The sequence below is a fragment of the Hylobates moloch genome, unplaced genomic scaffold (genome assembly GCF_009828535.3).
Source record: "Hylobates moloch isolate HMO894 unplaced genomic scaffold, HMol_V3 SCAFFOLD_14, whole genome shotgun sequence".
Taxonomy (NCBI): Eukaryota; Metazoa; Chordata; class Mammalia; order Primates; family Hylobatidae; genus Hylobates; species Hylobates moloch.
The window spans coordinates 94,384,989-94,402,958 of record NW_026652289.1 but is presented as its reverse complement, the minus strand read 5'-3'; the positions used below and the strand labels follow the sequence as shown (position 1 = coordinate 94,402,958).

Genomic DNA, 17,970 nt, shown 5'->3' with positions numbered 1-17,970 from the left:
AAAAAAAAAAAGATAGACATTATGTTTTGGGCACCAGCTTTAATATGTCATTCCTGGCTTCTTCTCATTTACTTAAATACTTAGCAAAAGTGACTGTATGAAGTGAAGTCAACAATCGGGTTAAACTCAGGTCCCGGAACCGTGAGCTCAGGTGGGTGCTGAGGGCCTGTCGAGGTGAAGGAGGCAGTTCCTGTCAGCTGCAGCTGAGATAAAAGGCTCAAGGAAATTTTAGCCTGGTCTATTGATTATTTAACAAGGAGAAGACCCGTATTACCTGTTTAAATTAAATTAAAATTTTAATCAAGACTCACAGATTCAATTTTCCAATATTAATAATAATAATCGGCATGCTGGGGCCGGCTTCCTGTCCTTCTTTTAAATATATCCCTCAGGTTGCATATTATTACATTTTGGTCTTCCTGGCCTGTAGTAGGCAGACACTAAATATCTATCACATGAATAAACAAGAAGGTACTGGGGTAGAGCTGTCAATTGTATGAGCTGTGGAATCAGCCTGCAAGGTAAATCCTGACAGCTCTAATGCTTACCTTGGAAAGTTCTTAACCTCTCTAAGCATCGTTTTCTGAATCTCTAAAATGGAAGTAAAAAGAGTACCTATGTCAAGAGTGGGGGCAGAATCTTATCAACAAATGTTGTAAAGCTCCTTGAAGAATGCCTAGTACACATGCTACCCTTAATATTGCTTCTTCCATATAGCAGCGTTCCCATAACATTGTTAATTGGCAGTGTTTCTTCTTAGTGGCTCATAATGGTGCAGCTTACAGTTGAACGCATCCTAGATTTGATGAAATACAGTATTTTAGGCCTTATGCTACAGCCACCCCACATCCACAGCACCAAACAGCTCCAAATCAGTGTTGCGAGGGAAGATAATGGTTAAAACATTTATATAAATAGAACTCCCTCATTGCTCACTGGTCTTCTCCTGTGTTCCATTTATAATCAATTATACAGTCTATATGGACTCTGGATGTAATATAAGCAAAATACAACAAGCATGAAAAAAATTCCAACTACCCATTCAGTGCCAAATCTCATTCATCATCATAACTACTTCTGTAGTTCTTGGCTAACCTCTTTATCTGTTCTATACCAACGGGGAGAAAATATGCATAGCTTGGAGAAACCCAAATGGGATCACATGCTGTGAAATAAGATCAGTTCCCACAGACAAATAACTAAATCTCCTAAAGTATTATTTACCCAATAAGTTTTGCCAAAGAAAGAGATTTGAAAACCTGTGCCAACATTTAACTCCTTCAGATCCATTTTTTTGGAGAATCCCCCCTTTATTTTTACCTGTGGTTCCAGAAGTGTAAATGTATAAGGCAGGAGTGGAAAAGGTGACTTCAGACCTCCATGACTCTGGGATAGGTTCAGTTGATACTTCATCCACTTTGTCCAGGAAAGAGTCAATCCCATCTGTGTTAGAAGTTCTGCTCACATAATAGATGGACACATCATCTTTTTTAAGGCTTGGCAGTATCTCTTCAACGGCTGCTTGTAGTTCTTAATTTAATAAGAAAAAATCGAAACAAACTAAATCAGTCTATTAAAGTTCTATTAGTGCTTCAATAAGCATCATAATTTTATTTTCAGCATAATTTTTTGCTTAAATCCGTGGGCACGACAAATGATGCTTATTGTTATGCATTTTATATTATTATTATTATTTTAATGGAGATGGGGTCTATGTTGACCAGGCTGGTCTTGAACTCCTGGCCTCAAGCAATTCTCCCATCTTGGCCTCCCAAAGTGTGGAGATTACAGGGGTGAGCCACTGCACCCAGCCCTATTATGCATTTTAAACATGAAATTTACTACATTTGAAAAAAAAATCACAAGATTCCAATATTTGAGGGAAGGTTGGGTTTTGATGGTTTCACAAGCACAGCAGATGGTTGGCTGAAATCTGTACTTCTTGTGGCAAGTGCAAACCAATGGACATATGGGCAAAACCCAAGAAATATCAGTGTGTAACTGATAGATATCTAAATATACTCCAGAAATAAATTTGGCTATTCCTAATATGTGCCACACAGGACCAAAGATGAAAAAAAGAAAATTTTAAGGAAGGAGAAGAGAAATGAAAAGAAGGGAGCCATGCTAATTAACAAAGATGATAGAAGCTAACTTTATGTAACAATTTTTTCTTATGCATCAGTAACAAGTAATTTCCTAGGAAGGTTAAACTGATCTGAGAAATAAGCTTTAAATTTCAAAAGCCCATTTTCTAATCTGAGGGAAAAAAAGGAGTGATTAATTTAGAGCAGTGTTTCCCAACCTGTGGGTCATAATTACAGTAGTGGATTGTTAAAATCATTTAAACTGAGCGATATTTAAACAAATGAAAAATACTTAAAAGAAGGAAATAGAAATTTTGAAGCACATCTTAACATAGTAAAAGGTAACAGTTCTACTGACAGTTCTACTGCTTATCTTGAGAAGTTCTTAACCTCTCTAAGCATCATTTTCTGAATCTCTAAAATGGAATAAAAATAGTACTCATCTCAAGAGTGGTAGCAGAATCTTATCAATAAATGTTATAGAGCTCCTTGAAAAATGCCTAGTACACACTACCCTTAATATTGCTTCTTCCAGATAGCAGTATTCCTATAACACTGTTTTAGGAACTATTCCTAATAGATGAACAGGGCTGTTCATTCTTAAAAGTTTTGTTTCAGTTATGTAGGTGTGTGGGTACTGGGTCACGCACAAAAGTATTTCTTACTGGGTTAAGGTCAAAAATTTTAAAGGCACCGATTTAATATGCAAACCACATTTCATGCTTGCTACTTGGATTTTGTGCCTTCAAGCCATAAAGTGAGACTGCTTTTAAGCCTACTTGTCTTGAATTGTGATAACGGAAGTGAATATACTTATTCTTTTTCTTTTCTTTTTTTTTTTTTGAGACAGAGTCTCGCTCTGTTGCCCAGGCTGGAGTGCAGTGGCGCAATCTTGGCTCACTGCAACCTCCGCCTCCCAGGTTCATGCCATTCTCCTGCCTCAGCCTCCTGGTAGCTGGGACTACAGGCACCCGCCACCACGCCCAGTTAATTTTTTGTATTTTTAGTAGAGACGGGGTTTCACAGTGTTAGCCAGGATGGTCTCAATCTCCTGACCTCATGATCCGCCCGCCTTGGCCTCCCAAAGTGCTGGGTAGGAAGGTGACTAAATGTCCCAGGGAATTACCTTGGGGAGGCTACACCTAATTCATCTGATGTGCTCTGTTTTTCAGATGTTTGTGTATGATATCTCCAAGAAGACAAGAAATATCACCGGGATAGATGCATTTAAAATTTTTAAAAATATTTTAATCAAAAGAGTCATGCACCTGGTAACAATAAATCAAATAGTACAAAAGGGTTTATTTTTATTTTTTATTTTTTATTTTTTTGAGACGGAGTCTCGCTCTGTCGCCCAGGCTGGAGTGCAGTGGCGCAGTCTCGGCTCACTGCAAGCTCCGCCTCCCGGGTTCACGCCATTCTCCTGCCTCAGCCTCTCCGAGTAGCTGGGACTACAGGCGCCCGCCACCACGCCCGGCTAATTTTTTGTATTTTTAGTAGAGACGGGGTTTCACTGTGGTCTCGATCTCCTGACCTCGTGATCCGCCCGCCTCGGCCTCCCAAAGTGCTGGGATTACAAGCGTGAGCCACCGCGCCCGGCCACAAAAGGGTTTATAATGAAAATAAACAAGTCCTTACCCAGGTCTTCCTCACAACTAAAGCTAATGCCTAGGGGAAATCATTGTCAATTTTTTATTTATTTTATTTATTTTTTTTGAGACGGAGTCTCGCTTTGTCACCCAGGCTGGAGTGCAGTGGTGCGATCTCGGCTCACTGCAAGCTCCGCCTCCCGGGTTCACGCCATTCTCCTGCCTCAGCCTCCTGAGTAGCTGGGACTACAGGCGCCTGCCACCACACCCAGCTAATTTGTTTTTTTCTGTGTGTTTTTAGTAGAGACGGGGTTTCACTGTGTTAGCCAGGATGGTCTCGATCTCCTGACCTCTTGATCCGCCTGCCTCCACCTCCCAAAGTGCTGGGATTACAGGCATCAGCCACAGCGCCTGGCCCACCATTGTCAATTTTTTAAAAGCTGTTTCTTCTGGCAATTACCTCTCCATCACCAAAAAATATGCATTTCCCGCTAGTTCTTGGCCTATCAATTTTGATCCCTACTTCCATTTCACCCTGTTAATTTCTGACAGTTATTATCTTCCCTTTACATTGTCTAGGTAATAGCATTTATATTTATTCTGATACCATTATTCTGTCTTCCTAGCTTTATGGATTTGCTCTAGAAGCTGAAAACCAATAATCAGAATCAATATAATTATGACTATGAAATATTCACCACAGAGCCAAGTGCTATAATTGTACTTTCTTTCTTGAACAGTTCTTTTTTTTTTCTTTTGCCCCAAGAATCTTTATTCCCCTCCTTTACATTTAAAAAAAAATTTTGTCTGGTTGCTCTCTAATCCTTTAGCACTCCAGAGAGGTTACCAGAAATATGACTGTTATAGAAACAGGAGTGGTAGCATCCACTCCTGTGCCACTGCCTTGGCTCACGTCCTCATTATTTCCTATCTAGATTATTGCTATAGCCTCCTGACCAATGTCCCGCCCTTGAGTCTCTTCCTGCTTCTAATTTATCAGCTTCACTCTCATCTGACTTCTTGTTGCCACCCTGTTTAAGATCCTTCAGGGCCGTTCATCCCTTGGGATAGAATCCACACTCCTTATTTGGGAGGACTGGAGGTCCCTCCCGGTCCCACTCCTGCTGGCTGTCTGTGTCATCTTCTACTCTCTACCTCTTGCCGTCTTTCCTCTAACCACACTGATCTATGGAAAATCCCTGAAGGTACCCGTATGCTCACAGCTCATTACTTTTGCCCAGGTTGTTTCATGGTCTCTCACCCCCTGGTCACCTGGAAAACTCCTGCTTATCCTTCAAGACTCAGGTAGGTAGCACTTCTTTTCTGTTACCTTCCCTCCCTCTGCAAAGTTAGCTGCTCCCTTCTACAGCTCCCATAGGAGCCCGTATTTACAATTATCAGGGCACTTATACACAGTATGATAGGGTTCAAGTTTTTAATTTTTCTTTTGAGACAGGGTGCTGCTCTGTCTCCCAGGCTGGAGTCCAGTGGCGTGATCATGGCTTACTGCAGCGTCAACCTCCTGGGCTCAAGTGATCCTCCCATTTCAGCCTCCCAAGTAACTGGGACTACAGGAGTACCATGCCCAGCTACCTTTTTGTAGAGATGGTGTCCCACTACGTTGCCCAGGCTGATCTCAAACTTCTAAGCTCAAATGATCCTCCCACCTCAGCCTTTCAAAGTGCTGGGATTACAGGTGTGAGCCACCATGCCTGGCGGATGTGGTTTAATTCATTTTCTCCTCTATTAGACAGGGAGATCTTTGAAATTAAGATCACAATCAAATCATCTTTGCACCCCCAGAACTACTAGATAAGTGCTCAATAAATGTTTATAACTGAAAAAAATTTGCACAAAATATGATATTGGTGTGGAACAGACAGAGGAATAAGCTAAAGCTGCTTAAAGGATTCAGATCTGCCAGTTGATAAACCTTTAATGAAACATAATGTAAGATGAAATAATTTCCGAGATACAAGTATGCCTTGCTTACGAGTAAGGGCCCACAGAGGCAAATTTTAAAACAACAACTCCTACTGCTAAAGAATCGTGAAATCTCCTCTCTTTCCTCCTGTCATGAGACTCAGGGTCCATAGTCAAACAATCCGTTCATAAGTTACCTGGATCCATTCTCATTCCCTCCCTCCCAACATTTATTCGACATCTATTTAAAGAGTGTTCCCTGTGTGCCAGGCAGTTCTCTACACTCTGGATATGACAGTGAGCAAAACACTGTCCCTGTTTTCATAGAGCCCAGGTCTAATAGAGGAGAAACAAACAAACAAAAAATCAAAATAAGTTGCCACAGGTGTCACAACAGGGGAAGGAGAAGGTATTTGGGGAGCAGGTGGTGGTGGAGGGCAGAAAGACCACCTAGAAGAAGTGCCCTGTAAACTGAGACCTGAAAGATGAGCAGACGGTGGAGATGAAGATCAGCTGGGACTCACTAAGCCTGAGTCTGGGCAGTGGAACGGCTTATGCAAAGGCCCAGACCCAACGCAGCCTGGGGCCCGAGTAACTAAAAGAGGTTAAAGCTGACTGGAATGTAGAGTGGGAGGGGAATAAGGTTGGGAGAAGAGGCTGGAGACTTACAGAGCAGGTCTGAGGGCCTGGCTTAAGCCAGGCAAGTGGACTAGAGGGGCACCGAGTGGAGGTAGGGAGACCAGCTGTTAGATGAAGCTTGTCTACACTGTGTAGGCCGCAGTGGGTAGAGAGAAGTGAATGTACGTAAGAGATATCTGGTAGGTAGAATAGATAGGACTTAGTAACAGTCTTTTTTTTTTCTTTTTTCTTTTTCACCTCCAAGTAATCATCTTAATGAGGGGAAAATGGTAGGTCAAAAGGGACTTTAAGTTTTTCTGTACTTTTTTTTTTTTTTTTTTTAAGAAAAATGTACTCACGGCTAGCCTGGGCAACATGGCAAAACACCTCTACAAAAAAAAAAAAAAAAAAAAAGAAAAAAAAAGAAAAATGTACTCAGGTATTAGTATGAAAAATTAGTAATAATAAAAGGAAATGTAATTAAGCTGGTGTCATGCTTGATCACAGTCTAAGCAACTTCACATCATGCGTACTTCATTCATGTTCCCAGCTGGCCCTCTGCAAGCATGTAGTTTGTGATTCCTGACCTTTTATGCAAGTCATCTAATCTGAAGGGAGGGCCCTTGCCCCTGCCCTACACCATTTCCTTCCATCTCCTCTAGGCTGTTGGTGTAGATTTGTTATTTGGGCAGACTTGAGTTTCCAGTGGCTTGCCAACCATATCCGGACACACTATGGCAGCCTTTCTTCCCTTAAAGATGTAGAAAGAAGAAATGAAATTTGAAAGGAAATTCTGGATGTGACTCTACCTGTCAACTATCAAGTTGATATTTAATGTCTTTATTTTCTTGAGTCTTTTATATTTGGGCCTACATATTTTCTTTCTTTCTTTTCTTTTTTTTTTTTTGACATGGAGTCTCACTCTGTCACCCAGGCTGGAGTGCAATGACGCGATCTCAACTCACTGCAATCTCTGCCTCCTGGGTTCAAGCGACTCTCCTGCGTCAGCCTCCCGAGCAGCTGGGATTACAGGCGCCTGTCACCATGCCCGGCTAATTTTTGGATTTTTAGTAGAGATGGGGTTTCACCAATTTGGCCAGGCTGGTATTGAGTCCCCAACCTCAAGTGATCCGCCCACCTTGGCATCCCAAAGTGTTGGCATTACAGGCGTGAGCCACTGTGCCTGGTTGGCCTACATATTTTCTAACGTAAGCATAAAATATCTATCTATCTATCTATCTTTTATAATTCTTATTGTAAAGTCTGCTCATCTACCAACCAGAACATATAAGCTCCTATAATTCTATCTGTCAAGGTTGGGTTCTCTGAGACTCTGAGATGTGCATGCAGGAGTGCTCTTGGGAATGGGACCTGTGAAGCTGTAAGGGAAGCAGACTGGATAGAGGGAGACATTGAACTGTAATGCAGTCACAGCAGAAGCCTCCCTCAGCAGATCCTCTAATCCTAAGGGGACTCTGGACCTGGTATGCCCTTCAGAGTTGTCCCAAATTAAGGGAGGTAGACTGTGCCTTCACACCTGCCCGTTGACCAGTCCAATGGACTCAGGCTGGGGTGGTGGTGCTTAACCTTGGGCAAAGCGTCTCTCTTCAACCAAGGACAAGTCCTGGGAGAGGTCTCAGCTGAGAGCTCCCAGCAGCTGAAGAGTGAGTCCGTCAGTCCTAAAGCGGGGATCTGGGTGGCACATCATAGCATGCACCCACCTCTCTCTTTACTAATAACAAACATTGAAAATTTTCATTTGCATAGAACTGTTGGTATAGTTTTACATACATCACTTCACATAATTTTCATAACAACCCTGTGATATAGATACCAGTAATCTTATTTCTACAAATGAGAAGAGGCTCACCAAGTCAGTGTATGGAGGGTCACATGCAAAATGAAAAGAATCACTCTGGGCTTCTGAGATTCCCACCTCCTTGTATGAGCCATTCAGATTAAGTTCTAGCAAAGTCCCTTATTTCTTGGAAGAGGCTGGCTGCTTGGCCTTCTGCTCAGTGCTTGTTCAATCATGTGGATCTGCATTTAATGAGTAACATGGATGACTTTTCTTGAAGAGCAAAACCTCAAGCTTTATTAAAAGTTTGAGTATGAGAAACAGTAGTCACAGAAAGTTGCCTGAAGGGTGTAGAGCAGCTCCATTAGTCAGTTCTTCATCAGTCTAGTTTTAAGTTGTAGACTGAAATAAACCCACAGAGAAAGAGCACACACTTGGGTGTTGAAAAATCAAGTGTTTACAACACTACTCCCCCATCCCCTTAAAGTCTGTTCAAAGAAAATTTTAAAAAATTAAGGTAGCATATTAAGTCTGCCCCTGCCTTTTTTTTTTTTTAAGGAAAAAGGAAGAATTTTCTGAATAAACAAGCCCATTGCTAGAAGGCAGAGAGATTGGGTACGTGGTGAGCTGAATCAGTCTTCATTACTAAGGTGTCAGGTGCTCAGGCTAAACCTGCAGATTTCCAATAGGAAAACATTCAGTCTAGTAGCTTGTTCTGCTATTAGACTGCCTCAGTGAATGAGTAACCGACTGGATTAAACAAAACACCCCAGAAATATTTACCAAGAAGGTAAGGTCCAAAAGGAAGGTAGTGAAAGGAAATGTACTCTGATCATGAAATGGTTGGTTGATGAGCAAGTCAAGCTTGAAGGTTTATCTCTTTTCTTCATTCAGAAAAGCAACTGAAACACAAACTGGTGCTATTAATAACATAGTCCTTGAAGACAATCTAAAAGTAGTTCCTAAAATGCCATTTGTAACTGTAATTTTGCATCTCAATCATTGGCAGTTTGGAATGACAGTATTTTTGTACAGCAAGAAGATGCCTATTATAATATTATATATATAGAGAGAGACATGCATGTGCTCCTCCCACTTCCCCACACAAAACAAATCACCTGGAGGTCATAAAAATGTTTAAGTTTCACCAGGAGTAAGCAAAAATTTAACAAGGAAATACATACTCATTTTACATTTATGTAATTAAGTAGTAATCTCCTTGATGTTAATTTTTATTTCTCCAAGTTAAAGTTCTTGCTTATATGAACTCTTGCTTTCTAAATAGCCCTGGAACCAAAGGTAATTCCTTATCATGAGTTACCAGGTCACACAAGGCCTTACATAATTGTTAGCATTTGATATCTGTAAGCAACCATGTCATCTTTCTACCAACGATCTACTTCCCTTTTCTCAGAGGCTGTGGGAAGGTCCTTTTCAAATACTAGCACCTATTGTATAGAATAATCTGAACTCTATCCTTCTCTTTCAGATTCAATAACATTAACACGTGATTCAGAGTTTGTTTTTACCTCTTCATTCCCTGTTTCTGAAGAAAATAAAGTGCATTCCCATATATGCCGGCAAAGCGCTAATTTTGTTATTGGATGGAGATGTACAATCACCTGTTTTGCAAGCTTTAGTTAAGAGCAGGGAAAGAAGAAAAATTTTAGAGAATATCTTTAAGCTATCTTTCCTTAGGCTACTAGGCTGGGAATCCCAGCCCTTGGATACATTAATCATTTGGTGTTTGGGTTTCTGTCCTTGTACAGGGTCCTCCACCATCCTACTCACAGGTCCTTTCCAGCCCATCCTGTGCTCACCACCTGCTTACTTGCTGCACTGAGACCCAAGGAGAGCACTGCTGTCCTACTGTGTACTACCAGAGGGCTGGACAGAGTCATTGATTAGGAGGACCTTCGGGAGGTAAGTAAGCCAGTGGTAGGGTAAGGCCGGGCCCGGGGCAGATTGAGTTCAAATAGATTTTTTCACATCTGATTTTGTTACATCATTTTTCAGGCCCTCATGCCCAACCCAGTGGTCCTTAAGCTTCAGAAAAGAAAGCCTGTCACAATCAACCAGAATAATGGAACCCATTAATTCAACAGACATTATCTATCCATTATGTATGTATGCATGTATGTATGTATGTACGTATGCATGCATCTATCTATCTATCTGTCTGTCTGTCTGTCTATCTATCTATCTAGACAGTCTCACTCTGTCACCCTGGCTGGAGTGCAGTGGTGTGATCTTGGCTCACTGCAACCTCCACCTCCCAGGTTCAAGTGATTCTTGTGCCTCAGCCTCTGGAGTAGCTGGGATTACAGGTGCCTGCCACTATGCCCGACTAATTTTTGTATTTTTAATAGAGACAGGGTTTCGCCATGTTGGCCAGGCTGGTCTCAAACTCCTGACCTCAGATGATCTGCTCATTTTGGCCTCCCAAAGTGTTGGGATTACAGGCATGAGCCACCGTGCCCTGCCCAACAGACATTTCTTGACTGCCTACTATGTGCTAGACATTACTAGGGAATTATTCAAAGATATATGAGAGAATTCTAAGCCTTTGAGGCAAAGTGCATTGAAGCAACTCATTTAAGTTACTCCTTCGGCAGCCCAAAGAGGTGAGAAGAGTGTAGATTAGATTATTTCTGTGCCTTGATTCTGGACTAAAGTTGGCATTAGAAAATTAAATATTTCCTTCTGTGGAAGGGAGGCCACTGCTGTTGGCCATTCTTTGGACTCTCTGAGTCCCTATATTTTCCATTTCCTGAGTCCCTTCAGGAAACAGCTTTAAAAAATGCCTATTATTAAGTCCAGCCTGCCATTGTTCTTACATCGCAATATCCTTTAATGAAGCATCTCACTGTTTTAAGCACCTGATCAGAACTGCGTCTGGTGCTCCTTTTGCCTGGAATGCCCCCTCCCCCACTGCATTTGTTCAGCTCAATAGTCAGTGCCCCCCAAAAGCCTTCTCTTGACCTCTGCTTGTTTTCCTACGGCACTTGTAGCTCTCCCAGCACACTGAGCACATTCTATTGGGTGTCACAATCATTTGCGCATGTGGTTTAGCTCTTTTGCTGGACTGTAAGATCCTTGAACTAATTCATCTTCTTATTTCTCCATCCCATCATGGCACAGAGAAAACTAGCTTGTACCTTGTTGGGACTCTCTCTCTCTCTCTTTTTTTTTTTTTGGTGGCCTCTCCTCCCTCTAAATGTTTCTTGCTTTGAAAATCAAATTGTTGTACCATCAGTTTTTCTCAATCTAATCTCAAAAGTTTGGATGACAAGGGTTATCTTTGGTCCCAACACTTGTTTTGTAATGAAGTTCTTCAGTCTTAGAGCTTTTAATGATGCAGTATTTCTGAAAGCGATTGTAAGCATTTTTCCTTTATCACATTGTTTAAAGGAGGTCAAATTTTGTTTTCTGCAACCTTGCAAAACCAGGTCAAAGGTAATCTGGGACATTTTATAACTTACCTAGGACTCAGTTTTGCAACAAAGAGTATCTTTAACTGTTTCTAAAGCCTTGCATAAGAGTAGTGCCTACACTGTGGGAGCCTCTCACGGCTGTGCTGAGTTAGACAGTGTATACCCTGCCAGTGAGCTGATGAAGGGACCCTCAGGAGACCTGGGTTATCTACCCAGTGGAAGAGCTAGTTTATTGATGGTCTTGATGCTAGGATAAATGCAAACAGAACAAATGTACTATTTCAGGCCTCTTTTGTCGGTTTTTATAAAATATCCCATATTGTGTGAAATAAAATGTTTTACTGTTTTACCCATATTCTGTATTTGGAAAGTTGTGTGAAAAACTACCGACCCAGCCATGTGGCTTTTATTAGTTACAACATTGATACAGGTTCTTATCCTTGGGGACAATTTTCCCATGTGATTACTTAGATCATACTCTGCCCTGGAGAACGATCCCGAAATGCACAACAGAGAGAAAGTCATATTCTCTGGGAAACAGTGCTGCTGCTTGATTCAGGGAAGTGTTTGTGAGTCTTGACTTTCTGTAACTATAGTAAAATTGGAAGGACTAATTGAGTACTGAAATTCCTGATAGGGTTGAGTCCTGTTAAGTTTTAAAAAGAAAAAACCCCCAAATTCATAACAACTGGATCAATCTTCATGATAAATGCCTCTGTGCTGGTCCTTTACATATACTGCAGAATTTGACTGACAGATGGAGCTCAAGAGCTCTTACTAGCCTACAAGCCCTGGGCTGAAACTCAAAGTATGGAATCAAACTCACATTTATGGATCATGTTCAAGATGGTGTGATAGAATAAACAGTGCCTCGTAAGTGAGAAAAAAAAATTTGGGTTCTATCTCTACCTTTCTGTTCCTAACTATCCACTTGACTATGGGCAATTAATATCATCCCTCTAGGCCTTTGTTTATACAGCTATAAGACAATGAGTAGGCCAGTAGCAGTGGCTCATGCGTCTAATCCCAGCACTTTGGGAGGATGAGGCAGGTAGATCACGAGGTCAAGAGATCGAGACCATCCTGGCCAACATGGTGAAACCCCATCTCTACTAAAAATACAAAAATTAGCTGGGCACAGTGGCGGGCATCTGTAGTCCCAGCTACCTGGGAGGCTGAGGCAGGAGAATGGTTTGAACCTGGGAGGCAGAGGTTGCCATGAGTTGAGATCGCACCACTGCACTCCAGCCTGGGCAACAGAGCGAGACTCTGTCTCAAAAACAAACAAACAACAGTGAAAAACCATGGGAAGCTAGACTGTTTCTCAAAGCCTAGTCCTCAGACCATTTGTTTCAAAATCACCTGGGGTTGTGAGTGGGGTTTCTTATAAAAATACACATTCCTGGGCCCCAACATAGTCTTACTGAATCAGCATTTTTGGGGATGATCTCAGAAATTTTATTTTTTTGTTTTGAGACAGGGTCTCACTGTATCACCCAGGCCAGAGTGTAGTGGCACAATCACAGCTCAGCGCAGCCTCAACCTCCCAGGCTCAAGCAATCCTTTCACTTCAGCCTCCCCAGTAACTGGGACCACAGGTGCTCAGCATCGTGCCCAGTTAATTTTTGTATTTTTTTTTTGTAGAGACGGGATTTCATCATGTTGTCCAGGCTAGTCTTGAACTTCTGGGCTCAGGGGATCCTCCCTCCTCCGCTTCCCAAAGTGCTAGGATTACAGGCGTGAGCCATAGCGTCCGGCCTTAGAATGTTTTTAAAAGTAAGCTTCTGGCCGGGCGCGGTGGCTTACGCCTGTAATCCCAGCACTTTGGGAGGCTGAGGTGGGCGGATCACAAGGTCAGGATATTGAGACCATCCTGGCTAACACGGTGAAACCCCGTCTCTACTAAAAATACAAAAAATTAACTGGGTGTGGTGGCGGGTGCCTGTAGTCCCAGCTACTTGGGAGGCTGAAGCAGGAGAATGGCATGAACCAGGGAGGCGGAGTTTGCAGTGAGCCGAGATCACACCACTGTAGTGTGGCCTGGGCGAAAGAGTGAGGCTCAAAAAAAAAAAAAAAAAAAAAAAAAAGGAAGCTTCCCATGTGATTCTTAGGCTTATTAAAGTTTCTTCTGTAAACTTTTTTTTAAAAGTATAACACATTCATTAAAGTTAGAGGATTATAGGGTTAGAATATTTCTAAGGTCCCTTCCAACACCAAAGAATTCTAAGAATCAGTCCATTCAACATATTTTCCCATGGGCATGTTTAGTAAACATGCAACTCTGTGACAGACTGTAATTTTGCTTCATGTGCAAAGGTATCTCAGTGATTGGCAAAACTGATTTTTTTTCAAATATGTGGCCTCCCTCAGAGGTCAGCTGACTGTCCAGAGAGTGCCTTAGGTCCACTGTAAATTCTGGTTCACGTTTGATTTTAATATAGAAATTTCCATATATTCTCTATGTAAACACATAGCTCTATGGCAGAGAACTGTTGCCTGGATGGGAAGAGGGTATCTGGTTGTAATTCTGACTTTATTACGGAAGCAAACTGTATTATAGTCATTTAATCCTGAACTTCTTTGTCAACGAAACTCCAAACCCTGTGACCTCCGTCTCAGGGGGTCTGGGATACTAAAGTGATAAACAGAATTTAAATGCTTCCTGAAGTGGTACAAAGATCACTGTGTTAATAATTTCCCTCCAGGTAAGCTGGTAAAGTAATAGGCTTAGGAGAGTCTTCTAGTTACAAAGTAGTGAAGTTATCACTTTTCTCAGGCAACTAGAAATTAATGGGAATTTTCTTGAAAGGACCATCTCTTCCAAATAATTTAGCCATCTTTAAACTTGTCTTTTTTTTCTTTTTTTTTTTTGAGATGGAGTCTCACTCTGTTCCCCACACTGGAGTGCAGTGGCATGATCTCGGCTCACTGCAACCTCTGCCTCCTGGGTTCAGGTGATTCTCCTGCCTCAGCCTCCCAGGTAGTTGGGATTACAGGCACACGCCACCATGCCCAGCTAATTTTTTTTTTTTTTTTTTTTAGTAGAGATGGAGTTTTTGCTATGTTGGCCAGGTTAGTCTTGAACTCCTAACCTCAAGTGATCCACCCCCCCTCGGCCTCCCAAATTGCTGAGATTATAGGCTTGAGCCACTGTGCCCAGCCTAAAATTTGGCTTTCTGCTTTTAAACTTTTATACAAAGCCTATACTTTTTGGATTATTTATTTCATGACACATGAAGCAGGTGTGTAAGATTCCTGGTTTTTCACAAGTGAATTAACCTTTCATCTTTTTGTAACCTGCTTAGCTTGCCTCAGTTTCCCCAGCTATGAAATGAAGGGGTAGAGCAAGTGGACACTTCATCCCTTCCAGCACACTTAACACTTTACATCCATGCAGAGGAAGACAATAAGATGTAGGAAAGAGCCTGGGTGTGGTGGCTCACACCTGTAATCCCAGCACTTTGGGAGGCCAAGGTGGGTGGATCGCTTGATCTCAGGAGTTTGAGACCAGCCTGGGCAACATGGTGAAACCCTGTCTCTACCAAAAATAACAAAAAATTAGCTGGGCATGGTGGTGGATGCCTGTGGTCCCAGCTACTTGAGAGGCTGAGCTGGGAGGATCGCTTGAGCCTGGGAGGCAGAGGTTACAGTGAACTGAAATAGTGCCACTGCACTCCAGCCTGGGCAACAGAATGAGACTGTCAAAAAAAAAAAAAAAAAAGATGTAGGAAAGAGCACAGCTTCGAAGTTGGATAGAGCTAGGTTGGAATTTTAAGCCTCAGTTTTCTCAACTGTATAATGGTGGTGGTGGTGGTGGTGGTGGGGGGGTAGTGCTATGTTATCTCCCGGGGTAATAAAAGCATTTACTATAGGGCTTAGCACAGAAATGCATTCTAGAAAGCTGAGGCTCCTTGGCTCCCTAGACCCCTACCCTGTCACCCAGGTCTTTCAGCCCACAGCTGGGTAGGCCTCTTCTTACTGATTGAGAGAAGGAACCCTTGGTCCTTATTCAAGTGCAGAGACAAGCTCTCTGGGAGGGGAAAGCCATCAGCCCTGTGAGTAACAGGTTCTCTGTCATTTCCTGGCCTTGTCATCACTTAAGTTACTATTTTGTCTGGCTGAAATGTGGCAGGAGCTAACCACAGAATTGAAAGGGTCACTATTGTTATAGATGCAGTGGGGGCTCACAAGGGCCCTGCAGCTGATCCCCAATATCTTCTCTCTGGGGATCAGGTGGGGTCACCTTCGTTCTGCAGGGAGGGGACAGGGATGCTAACAGCAGTTGAGAGCTGGAAGCAACATTGAAGGTGCCTCATTAGAGAGGAGCAAACCAAGCGACAGAGAGAAGTGACTTTTCCATGATCACATAGCCAGTCAAGCAGCAGAGGTGAGAAGAGCCCCTCTGCATCCACTAGAGTTGGCACTCAAGACCCTCTGCATTTTAATGCAGATGTTATAAGTATTGATTAAGAGCTTGGAATTTGGAGACAGATGGCTGGGCATGAGGCTTCATCTCTCAGGACCTCAGTGGTCTCACCTATAAAAGTCCTATAACAAATCCTACCCATTGTGAGGATTAAAAACCACACTACCTGTAGAGTGCTTAACACAGAACCTAGCACATAATCAGCTTCCACAACAGGTGGTCCTAAATGATCATTATTTGCGATTCAAGGAAACACTGCCAACCTTTTTTCTATACCTACAGTTCCGATCTGAACCTCCCTCTGCGAACCCCTTATGCCACGCTGTGGCTCGTCAGTCAAGGCGCCGAGAAGCCCTGGTGCCAGGGCAGGGCGATCCTCCGGGCTCACCTGGCGACGCCAGCAGCACCTTCGCCCCGCAGCACTGGAAGCAGTGCAGCAGGGACTTCGCGCGGATGTTGTAATTGAGGCACGCCATGGCACAGCCTAGCTTCACCAGCCCCAGCCACAGCCACACGTAGGCCGGCTCGTTACCCATAAAGAGCGCCACGCAGTCTCCCTGGCGCAGGCCGAGGTGATCGTGCAGCGCCCGGGCTACCTGATTGCTGCGTCGGTCCACCTGCGCGTAGGTGAGAGTCTCGTCGCGGAAGAGCAGAAAAGGCTTGTGTGGGGTCCGGCGCGCTTTCTCCAGGAACGCCCGCAGGATGGTGCGCGCCGGCCGCCGCCGCCCGTAGCTGCGCACCCTCCGGCCCACGGCGGCCACCTTCAAGAAGTAGCCTATGTCCTGGAAGAAGTAGGGGCAGCAGAAGTTCACCAGGAGCGGGAGGAAGAGCAGCCCCGCCAGGACTGTGTAGATGGCGGAAAGCATGACAGCTGCGGGGCCCTCTGTCCCAGCGAGGGCAGAGGGTTCACCCCGGGCGTGCAGCGCGGCGACTGGGCGGGCTCCGGGCGGACTGGCGGGCTGCGCCGGGGCGCCCGCGGCAGGACGCCGGGCTCGTCGTGAGATGAAGGGGAAGACAGAGCTCCTCCGCTGCAGGTACCGCCGCGGGCTCCGGAGCAGGTGTAGTCGTATGCGCGTTGCCGGGGGTTCCGGGCGGGACTGGCCGGCTGAGCCCGCCCCCTTGTGGGGGGCAGCCACCTGCGCTCCTGGCCCTCCCACGCGGTCCTCCCCAGGCTGGGCAGGCTGCCCTGCGGCTCACCGGGAGCCTCGGCCACCTACCCGCTCCAGTCTGGAGGTCTGGGGTCAAGTCTAGACCCCCTCGCGTTGTGACCGAAGTACTTTACCTCTAGGAGCCACGATTTCCTTAAATGGTGATAAGAGCGCTTAGCGGACGTTGAGAATATTAAAGGAGATAATGCAGGCGTGGGGGCTATTATTTGTTACCACTAATAGAGTGTCTGATGGAGATGACACTGTTATTACCGATAAAGTGCTTTATAAATGCCAGACAGTCCTATTATTTATTAATAGCGGGTACCAGGTGCCACTGCCAAACCAGAATCTCATCGCTCCTTCCTGGTCCCAAGGGCTTTCCGCCTGGTCTCTCTTTGTTTCTCCAGATTTGCTTCCCAGCCCGACTGCCAGGCGGTCTCCTGTAGCGAAGGCTTCAAGGTTGAACAGAAATGCCCGCGGCAGTCACGTCCAGCTCATCCCAAGCCCTGCCGGGTGAGTGAGGGCAGGACACCCTAACCTAGTCGGCCCTGCCTGGCCGGGGGAGTCCTGATTTCGTGAGGAGCAGCGCCACACCTCACCACCTAAAATCAAGCTTTGACATTATTTTAAGATTTTGTTCTGTTAAGTGATCCTGCTGTTCCCTCATGTTGAAAGTAATCAAGTGTTGTCAGCACAGTTCACACATTTACTAAGTGGCTCTGTCAGAGAATAGTATAGTACAGAGGACATTGAGTTAAGTGCTATTGTCATGTCTCAAAAACAATTTCTTTTAGAGGAAATGTGAACCTTTCTTTTAATTTGCCTTAGTGCTACTTCTGTATAAAGTGAATGCTCACTACTTGCCACTGAAGAGGGTCAGGATCTAAGTAGTGTTTTATTTTCATCCTCTCCTGTCCTCCTGTGTTCCTCTATCTTAATTTGAT

The 17,970-nt window shown here is 43.9% G+C and overlaps 1 protein-coding gene across 1 annotated transcript in view; it reads right to left on the bottom strand.

Annotated features, from left to right (window-relative positions):
* Nucleotides 1-16,974, bottom strand: part of SLC27A2 (solute carrier family 27 member 2) — a 51,591-nt gene extending 34,617 nt beyond the window's left edge. Inside the window, exons 1-2 of the mRNA XM_032174819.2 lie at nucleotides 16,264-16,974; nucleotides 1,321-1,530 (exon numbers count right to left, since the gene is read on the bottom strand). Of these exons, the coding sequence (XP_032030710.1) occupies nucleotides 1,321-1,530; nucleotides 16,264-16,741 (688 nt within the window). The 5' untranslated portion in view covers nucleotides 16,742-16,974. The remainder of the gene's footprint in view (nucleotides 1-1,320; nucleotides 1,531-16,263) is intronic.
* Between the last annotated feature and the right edge of the window lie 996 nt (nucleotides 16,975-17,970).